General features: G+C 35.2%; 1 protein-coding gene across 1 annotated transcript in view; it reads left to right on the top strand.

Moving 5' to 3' along the window:
* Positions 1-16,886, top strand: part of AGPS (alkylglycerone phosphate synthase) — a 132,731-nt gene that overhangs the window by 99,298 nt on the left and 16,547 nt on the right. Inside the window, exons 17-19 of the mRNA XM_024732873.1 lie at positions 2,561-2,650; positions 11,519-11,618; positions 13,896-13,953. Coding sequence (XP_024588641.1) covers positions 2,561-2,650; positions 11,519-11,618; positions 13,896-13,953 — 248 coding nt within the window. The remainder of the gene's footprint in view (positions 1-2,560; positions 2,651-11,518; positions 11,619-13,895; positions 13,954-16,886) is intronic.

The raw sequence follows: 16,886 nt of genomic DNA on the forward strand, positions 1-16,886 counted from the left end.
CTTTCCTTGTATATTCTTAAATACTTTTTTGACTCACTGACTATATCTGTTTTATACAGGGTTACATACTTGGTTTTCATTTAAAACAACGTCTTCAACTGAAGTTTTAATAAATAAAATTAAGGGAAAGCAGCTGTATTCCTGACATAAAATTTATTTGTTACCATTTAGTAACTTGCTTTCTCTTTCAAACCTTTAGCTAGTTAGAGACCTTGTTTAGCAGCAACCCATGGGATCAGGGTCTTCAACCGTCACACATTATTAGGTTGCTTGGCCTTTTCATGCATAAGTTTCTTAAAGGATTATTGGTCTTACTAGTTTTTATGTATTCCTCTGTGGCCCTAGCACAATGACTGCACCTATTAGGTGCTCAGTGAATATTCTGCATAGACTCCTATGAATGAACTATGGAATAGTGTAAGAATTTAGCCTTATAAAAATAGCTGCCTAAGAGGTCTGAGTTGGAGATTTGAAGATTTTAGAGACATCAGCTTGAGATTTGTGATTAAAGCCAAAGGAGATATACAGACACTTAACAGGTAAATGGATGAAGAGAAAAGAAAGAAGACCTGAGAAAGAATTCCAAGAAACCCCAACCTTTAAGGGATAAAAACAAAGGATTCATTTAAGTTGTACAAATAAGCGCTAGCAGAGGAGATTGGGGAATAAAATCTAGAAGATTTGGAGGAAAACCAGTGCTGTGAGAGGAGCTGAGGGAAATTGTTTTCAAGGAGGAAATGGTCAATAGTGTTAAATTTGCTAATAGGTCAGGTAAGAATTTAAAAGTATACACAGTACAGGACTTCCCTGTTGGTCCAGTGGTTAAGACTCCTTGCTTCCGGCGCAAGAGGCTCGGGTTCGAGCCCTGGTCAGGGAACTAAGATCCTGCCTGCCACACGGCCAAAAAAAAAAAAAAAAGGTATACACAGTTTTGTTTACTTCCTATGTAGTGACTGATCCAAATGGACTGTATTGACCTTTGCATGAGTTCTGTTAGAAAATACTTAAAGAACTCCATACAAATAATTTCTAGAAAGTACCTCATTCAAGTAACACTTGAATTCTGTTTTCTAGGGTCATGATAAAGAACTTGTTACTTTTATAAATTTGTAATATTCATGAACTCCTGTAGATATTAAAGTTTAGTAGATTTTATTTATATTTAAATTTTTATTTATTTGGTTGCGCCGGGTCCCAGTTGCGGCACGTGGGCTCCTTAATTGCAGCATGCAAATTCCCAGCTGCAGCACGCATGTGGGATCCAGTTCCCCGACCAGGGATCAAACCCAGGCCCCTTGCACTGGGAGTGCAGAGTCCCATCCACTGCACCACCAGGGAAGTCCCTTTATTTATATTCAAAGTATCTGTTTTGTAAGTTGGATTTTCAAATTAAAGACATTAAATTTCAATAATCTAAATTCTTTATGAAAGATTTTTAAGAAACACGGATCCTTACCATTCTATAAATAAGGCATAGGTAACATTGATAAATTGTATCTGCCTGCAGCTCTCACAGAATAAAGCAGAACTTAACTTGAGTGCTGTTTTGTAAAGTCAGATTTTGTAAAACTTTCAGACACTATAAAAGTAAAAATTGACATGCTAATAAAACACAAACATTTTTCATATTTATATTTTAATCAGTTATTCGTTGTTCTTATTGGAAATATAGATAACTTTAATGTGTTCAGTAAAGCATAATCCATTTAAATGTTATTGTTTTTATCAAATTGGGCCAACCTTTTAAGTTTCTTTGGTATCTTTTCCTTTCTCATGATTCTAAACAGACCAAGGTTTAAAACACAGAATTGGTGTCAATATGTAGCCAGGATATTTATTGGAGAATAAAATGGCTGATACATACTTTAAGAGTTTTATTTTCCAGATGAAACAGAATATATGGTTATAACAATATGTTACAGCTCACATTAAAAAACATTAATATTGTTAAATATTATCAATCTTCCCTCCCCTTTAGGAACTATATCTCACTTGTCTGTTTTCAATGTTCATATTGAACGTATTAAACTGTCTAGCATAACTTTACACATAGTTCATGTCCAGTAAGTCTTTGTTGAGCTGGATTTTAGCTTAGTGCTTGAAAATAGGCTGTTGAACATTTGGTATAGCACTATGATTATTAATTAAATTATTTTTAAATTAAGGAAAACTTCTTAGATGGTATATAGATTGGTATTCCTATAACCCAGAATTGAATTTTCATTAACATTTTCTTTAGAGCTTTTTAAAAAGCTTTTAGAATCTTGTAATTAAATTTATTTTGAATTTGGATTTTCCTTAGCTTAGGAAACTGCCTTCAGGAGACTTGAGTATGCTCCTCTGACTTGTGTCTTTCCTGTGACAAAAAGGGAAAGGACGTTGCTCCCTTGAAGTTATGAATGGAAGGCCAGTTTCAATGATCTTGTTCATTCTTGAAGGAATGAGTATGAAAGTTTTAGTTAAGAGAATTTCTGACTTGAATGTGCTGATAAACCAGCAATAATTAGATTTTTTATAATTATGTGAAAACTTAATATTGTATTCAATTATTTTTTTCTAGGGTTGTAGATCTCTGTAGAAATGTAAAGGAAAGAATAACAAGGGAATGCAAAGAGAAGGGTGTTCAGTTTGCTCCTCTTGCTACATGCAGGTGAGTTTTTGTTGTTGTTCTTATACTTTTTATTCTGAAAAAAAAAAAAAAAAAAGCAACTTTTTTTTTTTTTTTAACTAATAGAGAAGTGTAATTTGTGAGCTGAGGAAAAGCTTCAGTCTGTTCCACTTAGCAAGCTTTCCTAAACTTTACTTGCCACCTTTTTAGGATTGTGCCACTAGGATTTTTACAGTAGTCCTGAGCCCGATAGGAGTAGAACACCCTTTCCTAGGAGTGAGCCTTCTCCTGTCTGGACAGCATGATGGTAAAGAGTGAGCCTCTACCCTGTCTGGGTAGAGTGAGCCTTCTACCATGAGCGAGCCATGAGCCTTCTACCCTGTCTGGACAGCATGATGGTAAAGAGCCAAATGTCAGAGCTGCTGGAGTAAGAGAAGGACTCCTTCATTCACTAGAACTATAAATTACGTATATGGTCAAGAAACTATAAATTACACACACATTCAATGTAGCTCTTTCTTTAACAGAGAAAAGGCAATTTAACCACTTTGTCGGTTGTTGATTAAATCAGTGGGTATGGAATATAGGAATGAGTGGAGCCAGAAGATCCAAATGAAGATTAACTTGTTGCTTTCTAATAGATCTTTCTGTGATAATGGAAATGTTCTGTATCTGCCCTATCCAGAATGATAGCCACAGCCACATGTGGCTGTTGAAATGTGGCTAGTATGACTGTGGAATTGAATTTTAAATTTTATTAATTTCCAATAATTTAAATTTAAAATGCCACATGTGGCTAGTATCTTCCATATGGGACAGTTATAATCCATATTGGAGCACAGTTAACTGATGATTTTGTCATCTCTTACTTAAATAGCAGAAGCCCCAAAGGAGGTTTTCTTAAGAAGGGGCACTTTGTGTTCAATCTTTTGATATTAATTTTCTCTGTGAACACCGGAAGATTAAATGTATAAAGATTGAATTGAGCATTTGACTTCTCTACAAAAGTTATTGAATTAATTAGAATAGAGAATAAAGGGAAATTAGGACAGATCATGAGAAGGGGAACCTTAAAGTAAATGATACAGTACTAATCTAGCACTTTAAAATTTATTGAACATTCTGTATTATATAACTGCTTCTCTTTTTTTCTCTGTGTGTGTGGTTTTCAGGGATATAACTCCAATATTTAGAAACAAAAAACTTACAATATAAGCATGAATAAAAGTTAGGTAATTTTCGAATTAACGTAGTATCTTTATTGTTAAGTGCTGGACTCTGAAACAGCAGTTGTGCTTCAGCACAACAGCATTTCTGTATATTTCTATTCATAATGATTGTTCTTTTGATTAGCCTGGAACCACTTGATATCAGCCTAGGAAGGCAGATCTGGGCCTTCCTGCTACTGCATCACCATGGCAACTTCCTGCTTAGTTTTTAAATTTCTTTATTTTGTAACGTTGCGTGTGTCTAAAGAGTGAAAGCACTGTTCCGCTATTTATTAGGAATTTAATCTCTTGGAGCTCTAAGTTTATCATTAGTAAAGTAGTGGTAATATATCTCCTTGAAGGGACTGTTGTAAGAATGAAATGAGAAAGCATATAAAGGGCTATATAAATGGCATCGTATGTATTATTGTGACGTAGTTACATGAAGGTTGAGGTAGACAATCCATACTAGTATTAGTATGGAAAATTTGGATATTTGTTTTTCTTCCTTAATGACAAATTCTCATGAAGGCATCCAATTGTTAGGCCCTCTTGATATGTTGACAGAGCATGATAATTTCTGTATATTTGCTTTGCAAGACTAGAAATACTTATGTACTCTTTAAACTGGAATCTCTTCTGTGATTTTTTTCCCCCTTTTTTTACATTCTCCCATCTTGTACTTTCCTATTACCATATTATGTTTCTTAATTCTACTTGTTGCCCCATAGGGACAGATACCTTTTAAAATTTGCTAGATTGTGCTTTCTTTTTTCTTTTTTTTAAAATACTGAATATTATTTTTTTTTCATTTTTAAATTTTATTTATTGTTTTATATAGCAGGTTCTTATTAGTCATCAATTTTATACACATCAGTGTATGCATGTCAATCCCAATCGCCCAGTTCATCACACCACCATCCCCCTTTGGTGTCCATATGTTTGTTCTCTACATCTGAGTCTTTCCTCCCTTGGTATCCATACGTTTGTTCTGTACATCTGTGTCTCAATTTCTGCCCTGCAAACCGGTTCATCTGTACCATTTGTCTAGGTTCCACATATATGCATTAATATACAATACTTGTTTTTCTCTTTCTGACTTACTTCACGCTGAATGACAGTCTCTAGATCCATCCGCATCTCAACAAATGACACTTCGGGGTGTTTTGTGTCTCCATACAAATTTTAAGATTTTGTGTTCTAGTTCCACAAAAAATGCTATTGGTAATTTGATAGGGATTACACTGAATCTGTAGTAATTGGGTAGTATAGTCATTTTCACAATATTGATTCTTCCAATCCAAGAACATGGTATATCTCTCCATCTGTTGGTATCATCTTTAATTTCTTTCATCAGTGTCTTATAGTTTTCTGCATACAGGTCTTTTGTCTCCCTAGGTAGGTTTATTCCTAGGTATTTTATTCTTTTTGTTGCAGTGGTAAATGGGAGTGTTTCCTTAATTTCTCTTTCAGATTTTTCATCATTACTGTATAGGAATGCAAGAGATTTCTGTGCATTAATTTTGTATCCTGCAACTTAACCAAGTTCATTGATTAGCTCCAGTAGTTTTCTGATGACATCTTTAGGATTCTCTGTGTGTATAGTATCATGTCATCTGCAAACAGTGACAGTTTTACTTCTTCTTTTCCGATTTGTATTCCTTTTATTTCTTTTTCTTCTCTGATTGCTGTGGCTAGGACTTCAAAAACTGTGTTGAATGGTAGTGGTGAGAGTGTACATCCTTGTCTTGTTCCTGATCTTAGAGGAAATGCTTTCAGTTTTTCACCATTGAGAATGATGTTTGCTGTGGGTTTGTCGTATATGGCCTTTATTATGTTGAGGTAGGTTCCCTCTGTGCCCACTTTCTAGAGAGTTTTTATCATAAGTGGGTGTTGAATTTTGTCAAAAGCTTTTTCTGTGTCTATTAAGATGATCATATGGTTTTTATTCTTCAGTTTGTTAATATGGTATATCACATTGATTGATTTGCATATATTGAAGAATCCTTGCATCCCTGGGATAAATCCCACTTGATCATGGTGTATGATCCCTTTAATGTGTTGGTGGATTCTGTTTGCTACTATTTTGTTGAGGATTTTTGCATCTATATTCATCAGTGATATTGGTCTGTAATTGTCTTTTTTTGTAGTATCTTTGTCTGGTTTTGGTATCATGGGTGACAGTGGCCTCATAGAATGACTTTGGGAGTGTTCCTTCCTCTGCAATTTTTTGAAACTGTTTGAGAAGAATGGGTGTTAGCGCTTCTCTAAATGTTTGTTAGAATTCACCAGTGAAGCCTTCTGGTCCTGGACTTTTGTTTGTTGGAAGATTTTTAATCACAGTTTCAATTTCATTACTTGTGATCGGTGTGTTCATATTTTCTATTTCTTCCTGGTTCAGTCTTGGAAGGTTATACCTCTCTAAGAATTTGTCCATTTCTTCCAGGTTGTCCATTTTATTTGCATAGAGTTGCTTGTAGTAATCTCTTAGGATGCTATGTACTTCTGCGGTGTCTGTTGTAACTTCTCCTTTTTCATTTCTAATTTTATTAATTTGAGTGCTCTCCCTCTTTTTCTTGATGAGTCTGGCTAATGGTTGATCAATTTTATTTATCTTCTCAAGGAACCAGCTTTTAGTTTTATTGATCTTTGCTAGTGTCGTGTTTGTTTCTATTTCATTTATTTCTGCTTTGATCTTTATGATGTCTTTCCTTCTGCTAACTTTGGGTTTTGTTTGTTCTTCTTTTTCTCGTTCCTTTAGGTGTAAGTTTAGATTGTTTATTTGAGATTTTTCTTGTTTCTTGAGGTAGCCTTGTATAGCTACAAATTTCCCTCTTAGAACTGCTTTTGCTGCATCCCATAGGTTTTGGATCATCGTCTTTTCATTGTCATTTGTCTATAGGTATTTTTTGATTTCCTCTTTGATTTCTTCAGTGATCTCTTGCTTATTTAGTAATGTATAGTTTAGCCTCCATTTGTTTTGTGTTTTTTATGTTTTTTTCCCCTGTAATTGATCTCTAATCTCATAGCGTTGTTGTCAGAAAACATGCTTGATATGATTTCAATTTTCTTAAATTTACTGAGGCTTGATTTGTGACCCAAGATGTGATCTATCCTGGAGAATGTTCTGTGCGCACTTGAGAAGGAAGTGTAATCTGCAGTTTTGGTATGGGATGTCCTATAAATATCAATTAAATCTATCTGGTCTATTGTGTCATTTAAAGCTTCTGTTTCCTTACTTATTTTCATTTTGGATGATTTGTCCGTTGGTGTAAGTGAGGTGTTAAAGTCACCTACTATTATTGTGCTACTGTCAGTTTCCTCTTTTAGAGCTGTTAGCAGTTGCCTTATGTATTGAGATGCTCCTATGTTGGGTGCATGTATATTTATAATTGTTATATCTTCTTCTTGGATTGATCTCTCGATCATTATGTAGTGTCCTTCCTTGTCTCCTGTAACATTCCTTATTTTAAAGTCTATTTTATTTGATATGAGTATTGCTACTCCAGCTTTCTTTTGATTTCCATTTGCATGGAATATCTTTTTCCATCCCCTCGCTTTCAGTCTGTATGTGTCTCTAGGTCTGAAGTGGGTCTCTTGTAGACAGCATATAGATGGGTCTTATTTTTGTATCCTTTCAGCAAGCCTGTGTCTTTTGGTTGGAGCATTTAATCCATTTACGTTTAAGGTAATTATCGATATGTATATTCCTGTCACCATATTCTTAATTGTTTTGGGTTTTTGTAGGTCCTTTCCTTCTCTTGTGTTTCCCGCTTAGAGAAGTTCCTTTAGCATTTGTTGTAGAGCTGGTTTGATGGTGCTGAATTCTTTTAGCATTTGCTTGTCTGTAAAGCTTTTGATTTCTCCATCGAGTCTGAATGAGATCCTTGCAGGTAAAGTAATATTTGTTGTAGGTTCTTCCCTTTCATCACTTTAAGTATATCATGCTACTCCCTTCTGGCTTGTAGAGTTTCTCCTGAGAAATCATTTGTTAACCTTATGGGAGTTCCCTTGTATGTTATTTGTCATTTTTCCCTTGCTGCTTTCAATACCTTTTCTTTGTCTTTAATTTTTGCCAATTTGATTACTATGTTTCTTGGCGTGTTTCTCCTTGATTTTATCCTGTATGGGACTCTCTGTGCTTCCTGGACCTTGGTGGCTATTTCCTTTCCCATGTTAGGGATGTTTTCGACTATAATCTTTTCAAGTATTTTATCTGGTCCTTTCTCTCTCTCTTCTCCTTCTGGGACCCCTATAATGCAAATGTTGTTGTGTTTAATGTTGTCCCAGAGGTCTCTTAGGCTGTCTTCATATCTTTTCGTTCTTTTTTCTTTAGTCTGTTCCGCAGCAGTGATTTACACCATTCTGTCTTCCAGGTCACTTATCCATTCTTCTGCCTCAGTTATTCTGCTATTGATTCCTTCTAGTGTAGTTTTCATTTCAGTTATTGTATTGTTCATCTCTGTTTGTTTGTTCTTTAATTCTTCTTGGTCTGTGTTAAATATTTCTTGCATCTTCTCGATCTTTGTCTCCATTCTTTTTCTGAGGTCCTGGTTCATCTTCACTATCATTATTCTGAAGTCTTTTTCTGGAAGGTTGCCTATCTCCACTTCATTCAGTTGTTTTTCTGGGGTTTTATCTTGTTCCTTCATCTGGTACATAGCCCTCTGCCTTTTCATCTTGTCTGTCTTTCTGTGAATGTTAGATTGTGCTTTTGCTGGGTACGACAACAAAATTCTTACATGAGATGTGAGGAAAGCATCTTTCTTATACTGTAACTGTTCACATCAATCAGAAGAGTATCCTTGAAATAGTCTTTTATGCTTCTTTGTGGGAGAGACATGGTTTGAAGAACATTTTAGGAAGTAGTAAGTCAAGTGTGTGTATTAACATCTTTTAGAACAAGTATATTTGGGGTAGAATGTAAAGGCTTAAAATGTGGATTTTAGAGATTATTGGCTGGGCATTCGATATATCTGAAGGAGGGGAAAAAGGGGCCTTGTTCTGTTTAATAAAAAACTTATAACATGGTAATGCTACTGGTAGCTTAGTGAATGATCTTGGAGAGAAGCTTTCCAAATTAAAGGAGTAAAAATGTACCTATTCTTTTTTTTTTTTTTTTTTTTTTTTTTTTTAATTTGGACATATCTTTAAAAATGAACCTTTTATCTTAAAGTTGTTAAACCGCAAGAAAAAAAAGTGTATTTATTTATATTATCACCTAAGTTGATACTTAGTTCTTCTCTTGACAATCTGGTCTGTCAAGCCTCTTATTATTATAAACTGAAAACAAACAGGCCCAATAATCCAAAAGTCATTTGTTAATAGTAAAATCTGAAACATTTAAAGTAATAGAACCTATTTCTGTGTAGTAGAGGATATTTTTATTCTTTTGCTTTGTCAAGTGACAGCTTAACAGATATTATCCTGTCTTCCTTCTTCTGCCCTACCTCTCTATTCAGCATCCCTTGAGACTTCTCCCCCTTCATTATGAAAATACCATTGTGATAAACCACTACTTACTGAAAGTTATTGGGAAGTAATATATTCTGCCTTAGGACACCTTCTGTAACAATACTTAAGTCTTGGTTCTTTAGAAGGTACTTACTTATAAGGCCTAAGGATCTTCATTATGTATTGTATTGCAGGTAGATAGAATTGGTATACATATTCTGAATTGATATGTCATTTATTACATAGCTGTTTTTTTAAGAAGGATTTTCTGATAAAAGCCTAATGCTCAGCTTCTGTGATCATCTTATAAAACCAAAGTTTAGAATGTGCAAAGTCTAAGTTAATTGAATGATTTTGCTAAATAGGAGTTTTAAATATAGTTTTTATAGCATATACTTGATTAACGCTTAACTGTAGTTTGATTTGATTAACGGTGACTAAGGAGATTATTCTGTGTTGAGTATAAATGTTGAATGTGTGAGATGTAATTTTTAAACCAGGTTTTTTAAAAAAGCTATTCTGAAATTAATTTAAAATAGTTATAGATCTCATTGAAATCAGAGATCCCAAGGAAAAGAATTCAGCTGTAGGATGCATTTATTAAGTTCATTTATTTCATTTCTGTCTTTTAAAAGGTACTTTGTATATTGGAATAGGAATTCTAACCCTAAATTTTCTGAGGAAGTTTTGTGGGAAGGACTTCCTAGCCAGTGAGTCTAACATAAGTACAGTACTCCAAAAAGTATATAGCACAAAAATTTTTTAGAAATTAAAGAATAATATAATGACTTTGGCAGCCACACTTTCTCTTGTCCAGATGATTTTGGAAGACATTAGTGTTTAAGTGTCTTAAATGATAGAATTGATCTATTAAAAGGTATTAGTTCTGTCACTTTCTGAAATGGCCCCAGATTAAGGTTTTCCAAAAAACGTTATTTCTACTTTGTTTGAGATACTGATCACTCAAGCTTTGTTGTAATTTTAGAAGCCTCCTTATCTACTGAAAACTGAATTGTGTAATATAGCTCCTGGATTTGTTGGAAGGTGGCAATGTTCTATTAATATTTAGTTATATTTTCTATTTATTGATATTAATGATTCTCATATGAGTAATGTATATTTTACTAATTGCTGTAAACTCATTTCATTCATGTATCTTTTAAATTTATTTAAATTTGGTTATTCATAGTGATAGTGCCCTTGCAGTTAACATGGTTTTCCAATTTTTCTTAAACTTTGTAAATCTGGTAGTTAAAATGTAAACATTCAAGGGATCTTTCTTATGGGTGAATTAACACTAGAAGAAAAACACAGCTGGCAAATTGACAGTAGCATTGTTAAACAGTTCATTTCTTCTGTTCTGAGGCACCTAACATTTGGCCTAAAAGGCCATTAAAATTTTGGATTAGATTCTGTTTGTATTGTGTAGTAAAAAAAAGTATTTCCTCTGTATTTGCTCTTTCTGTTAAATTAAATTCTTTGTGGGAACCTTTGTAAATTGCATTCAGAGATTTGATTGTGATTACCTTGGCTCCCTTTTAAATGCTTCACCTAATTACATTTTGAAAGCCCAGATATATATCATGTATATGATTTATTAATCTAACATTCTTGATACCTTTTGCAAATACTACATATACAACATGCACACATATGGGACCTAGAGTGTAAAACCTTCGGAGATACTCTCTTAAGGCCGTGTCATTCAATTTGTTTTCAAAGTTGTTACTAATAATGTGAACTTGGTGAAGGTGCTGTGTTTTACCCAGTCTGATCATTTTTGGTATTTGAACATTTTTCTTGTTTTCTAGTTTTAAGTTCTCATATGTATTTCTGTTAACTTTGAGGAAGCTTAGAAGACTTATAATGGATCACCAAGTTCCATGTAGTCTGTTTTGGGGCTGTCTATAACTGCAGTATACTTTGTTAAAAAAAATCCCTTCTGAGGAAGTGGAATTTTGTTTATTTCAGGCCAGTTGGAGAAATATTTACATTGTCTTAAAATTTTAAAAAATTGTTGGGGTAATAGTCCAGACTTACCAAAAATGTTATAAAAATAGTACAAGTAGTTCTTAGATATCCTTTATCCAGCAAATCTATTTTCCATCCAGGGAGTAAGAGGGTGGGTAGAGAATGAGATTATGGCTTAAGCAAATCATTCAAACAATCTTGTCTTTAAGTTTCTAGATGTTAAATCTGATTTCACTTAAAGCCTTGTGGGGGATTTTTTTGTCTGTTTGTTTTTTAGGGTGACTCAGACTTATGATGCAGGTGCATGTATCTATTTCTACTTTGCCTTTAACTACAGGGGAATCAGTGACCCACTGACTGTGTTTGAACAAACCGAGGTAATTTTGCATACGTGAATATAGCTCTTACATTCTTTTATTAATTTAAGTAAACTTTACTATCAATTTATGAATTTTAGTTTGACTGTCTTTAATAACTTGGGGTTTACCTGGTTGATAGCCCATAGAAATGAGAAACATAATTTTTACACTGGATTGAATACTGAATTAGAAGTCTAAAATTCATGTTCTCTATACATATTACAATTAATATTCTAAAATTAATATTCTGTTGCCTGTGATTCTTTGGATATTACTTATAGTACATAATACCTGATTAAATTAAATAACAGAAGACTATATGGACCCTTGATATCACTTCAGCAGCCCAGCCAGCTCCATATGGTGACTGCTTTTGAGGTCAGCGGCTCTAAAGCTCTTGGCCTATGTTGCTGTAATTTCCTAATTCTAGGTTTATAATTTTTTTGTTTGCTTAAGTTATATGTAGGCCTTTGAGGTTCATTTGCCAGCAGCTTCTATCACATTTCTTAAATGACCTTAAGCGTCTAATTTTTATAATGCCTTCTGTTTGATAGTCAATATTTCTGATGACAAGTATGCCTAGAGTTGAAGAAACAGACTAGACTGTGGAGGAAGCAGGAGGAGACTGGGGTTTGTTAAAAATAAAACCTCAGGTGTCCTAGTGTTAACTCTGTTGCCTGCCTGCCAAAGGTAGTACCACAAGGTGATTTTCAGTGGCACACTTTTAGACCCAAACCACAGGGTATGGTTGGCTCCCTCTTATGCCTCCTTTTAAAAAAAAAAAACAAAAAAAAAACAGCTTTTCTGAAGTATAATTGAGATATAGTAAACTGCACATAATTTGTACGGTTTCATGGGTTTTGACCTATGTATGCACCTGTGAAATTGTAACCCCAATCAAAATAATGAACATATCCATCATCCTCAAAAGTTTGAGTCCTGGGCTTCCCTGGTGGCGCAGTGGTTGAGAGTCCGCCTGCTGATGCAGGGGACACGGGTTCGTGTCCCGGTCCGGGAAGATCCCACATGCCGCGGAGCGGCTGGGCCCGTGAGCCATGGCCGCTAAGCCTGTGCGTCCGGAGCCTGTGCTCTGCAATGGGAGAGGCCACAACAGTTTTGGTGTTGCCCTCTGGCTACCCAAAGGCTCCTTCCCTATAGTACTATAAAAATGAAAGTGTTCCTTCTTTCCCAAGCCAAACAGCCATTCTCTAAGTGCTGCTGGTTTCAAGTAGTTATTGCTTTACATAAAATAATTTGTTAGATGACATAGTCTCTTCGAGTAGGGCTAGCATATGTATGATTCATTTGAAAAACCCTAATTTCTCAGTGATGAGGGTTCTTATAAATTACTTTGCAATGAGATGTGGTCCATCTGTCCTTCCTGAAGGGAGGGCCTCTTCTACTGTGGCCTAACTCTGATGGTTTATACACACCCAAGTAATTCTAGGAGGTTCAAGGCACTGTAGGGATTTTACCTCATATCTGTTATATACTCATGAATTGAATGTAATTCCAGTTTCTGTAACCCTTCTTTCACCCTGTACTTCAGTCATTCTGTACATTGCTTTAAGTGTTTATCTTTCTAACCTTTTTGCTCTTTAAGGAGCCTAGTTGGAGCCTAACATGTTAAGAGGATAAAACAAGGTGTTTTTTTTCACACTTAGATATCCATAAGCCTGAGAAGTAATTTGTCCCAAGGCATTGACCTAAGAAATGTTCTCCATAAGGGTTTTTACCGTTAATCCCTGATAGCTTTGTAAGTAATCTTGAGTCTTATGCCCACTGTATGATATTAGGTGAGTAATTTAACCATCCAAGCCTCATTTTCTTTATCTGTGAAATAGGAGTAATTGAAATTATTCCATAAGGCTTTAGTGAAAATAACTGAGTAATTCCAGGTAAATTGCTTAGTACTTTTCTGGACATACCATATACAGTCAATTAATGTTTGTTGGTATAGTGAGATGTTTACTTCAGAGTAGGACCGGACTCCTCACAAAACTTTTTTTTTTATTGTTATTAATCATTTAGTCTGATGAATTGGTCATTTTGCCTTCTTTTTCTTTTCTAGAATCTTGATGTAACAATTGTAGACACTGCGACTATTCACTAGAAAAAAACTTATAAAGCTAGGCTGCATATTTTAATTGCTCTTTAAATACAGTTAACCTAAGAGAAAGGAAAATTAGGCTTCTCCTTTATTATTTAACCCAGAAAGTATGTATCTCCTTTGGGAGTTGGGTCTTACTCTTTCACCTCAAAGTGATCTATTTGTTGTTTTGTTTCCAAATACAGGCAGCTGCTAGAGAAGAAATCCTCGCTAATGGAGGGAGCCTGTCGCATCACCACGGAGGTATTCTTTTTTGGGGGTAGAATTTCTAATATTCCTACTGTTTAAAATATTTGGTTTGATACAGTGCTAGGGGGAGTCATAATATGAGTAATTTGAGAGCACTAGGGCTCTCTTTGAAGTTGTTATGTCTGTCACTGAGGTTGCCTGTGCTGTGGTAGTAACTGACAGAAGCTTGATTTGACAAGCCTGCCTAGATAACAGAACCTAGACAGCCTTCTGAGTTCTCAGGAACTTCATGTTACCCAAGATAGCCCAGCAAGCCTGGGAGGTATTTGACCATTAGAGCAAAAATTTTTAAAGGGGGAAAAAGAACCTACCTAAATGTTTTTTGTTTTTTTAAATAAATTTATTTATTTTATTTATTTTTATTTTTGGCTGCGCTGGGTCTTCGTTGCTGTGCGCAGGCTCTCTTCAGTTGCAGCAAGCGGGGGCCACTCTTCATTGCGGTGCGCAGGCCTCCCATTGCAGTGGCCTCTCCTATTGGGGAGCACGGGCCCCAGGGGCGTGGGCTTCAGTAGTTGTGGCACGCGGGCTCAGTAGTTGTGGCTCGCGGGCTCCAGAGCGCAGGCTCAGCAGTTGTGGCACACAGGCTCAGCTGCTCTGTGGCATGTGGGATCCTCCCAGGCCAGGACCCGAACCCATGTCCCCTGCACTGGCAGGCAGACTCCCAACCACTGCACCACCAGGGAAGCCCTACCTAAATGTTTTTCATCCACTATTGGAATGTAGCTAAAGTCAGTTGTACTATATATTGAATAGCTGTTTGTTCTGCCCATCCAAAATTCAGCAAATTAATCAAGGCGGGATATGAAAAAATCTTTTCAAGATTTTAATGCTGTTTTAGTCTTTCTTTTTGATCATTGTAGTATTTTTATTGGAGAGTTGATCACATCAGTAATAAAAATTATGATATATCTACCTATGTTATATCTACCTAGACATATCTACCAGTGTTTTTAATATATCCCTCAATATAAATTGGTGCCTAGAAAATATATGTGTAGATTTTTTTAATTAAAAAAATTTTTTTAGGGAAGTGCATGAAGATAAATGACCACTGAATTTAAAAATTTCAGCTTATACTCCTACTCTGGATTCTCCATATCCCTGTTTCCCTGTTTGATTTTCCATCATAGCATTTAGCATTATCTAACATGCTATATATTTATACTTCTTGAGATTAGCTATCTCCTCCTACTGGTAAGTAGGATCCATAAGGACAGGGACTTCTGTTTCATTTCTGTGTACCAGCACCTAGAACAGTGCTTGGCCCCCGTCAGCCCTCCATACATGTTTGTAGGATGATTGAAAGAATTTTGGTAGAAAACAGAGTGGGCTGTGGAGGATCTGTGTTCATATGACATTATTGCAGGCAGGCCTGAAGAAGATTGCTAATGTGGATGAATGAAATAGACAATTCCCAGCATCATTGTATCAATTTAATCTTTTGCATTCCCTCTACTTTTTCTTAACCTCCACAAATAAATTTCTAACTTAGCTGACTGATAAGCATTAAAGTGAATGAATTTGTTCTTTTCCTCCTTTTCCTGTTTATTACCTTTTGATGGAGATTCTAATGAATGCTAGAATGACAAAAATGAAGAAGGGAAGAAACTGGATATTAGAAACGTCTCAAGTGAAATTAAAAACTTTTAATTAATCTAAAAGTCTAAACCTAATTTTGGAACTGTAAACATGAGGTATTTCATAAAGGTGCTTAGAACTTTAGCACCTTCCTTTAAAATGTTCAGAAAGCTATATACTTTATTTTAAATCTTTTTTGTATATTTTATTTTAGGATGCCACTATATTACTATGTAATTTACAAGTATACTTGTAAAATTACATAATATCATTAAGTAATATGTTCTTCATTCTAAATTGATTTCATGGAGGGAGGAAACAGAATAATTTAGTTATTTGAAGAAAAAAAGAATTTTCCTTCCATAGCCAACAATTTTGCCTTTTGGTACATGTCAGCAGCCAACAAGTGCACTTTTTCCTTTAAGGTCAGGAACTGTAGGAGCTATGTTTGTGATAGTAAATATGAGAGAGATGTGATTCTGCAAGAGGGTAAGAATAGCCAAATCTTGTACTATATAGAAAGAAATAGAGGCTTAATTGTTATTTAGATAACTGGGTTATATGAACTAATTTCCTTAATTGTGAGAGGATGTTCTTCGTTTACTTAAGCTTTACAGTGAGATAAATTCTACAGAAGTTATGGAAATGACCAAATGACCTGCAACATTGTGGAGGAAAGCCAAACCAACGCTTTTTTTTCTTGCTAATGACACTTTACTCCTTTAGGATCTATGAGGATATTCAGGTCCCACCAATAGTGTCTGTATGTGAGATGCTGAAAGTTTAGTATGGCAGAAGTGTTGACAATACTTATTCAGGTACACCCCAGACACTGAGAGCTTCTTAGCAGGCTCTAACATAACCTACATAAACATACTTGAAATAATGTATGTGTGAAGCTGTCATTACAGGAGAAAAAAAAAATACACACAAATTTAAAATAATAAAGAGTTAAGTAATTCTAGTACAAATTTATTTGAGACTAAGACTTTATTTGTGAAAGCTGTGGTTAATAATCTGTTTTATTATTCAGTAAACAAATAGAAATTAATTTAAAGAATAGTTGAAAAGATATAAACCTTAATTAACCAAAAGATCATGATTATTCAATTCTTGATTCCAAAGCAAAAAATATAAATAGCTCCTGGGATATTTTTGATACCAGGTATGCCTAATGCCTTTTTTTTTTTTTTTGCGGTACGCGGGCCTCTCACTGTTGTGGCCTCTCCCGTTGCGGAGCACAGGCGATGCGCAGGCTCAGCGGCCATGGCTCACGGGCCCAGCCGCTCCACGGCATGTGGGATCTTCCCGGACCGGGGCACAAACCCGCATCCCCTGCATCGGCAGGC

The sequence above is a fragment of the Neophocaena asiaeorientalis genome, unplaced genomic scaffold (assembly GCF_003031525.2).
Source record: "Neophocaena asiaeorientalis asiaeorientalis breed wild unplaced genomic scaffold, Neophocaena_asiaeorientalis_V1.1 scaffold96, whole genome shotgun sequence".
Classification (NCBI taxonomy): Eukaryota; Metazoa; Chordata; class Mammalia; order Artiodactyla; family Phocoenidae; genus Neophocaena; species Neophocaena asiaeorientalis.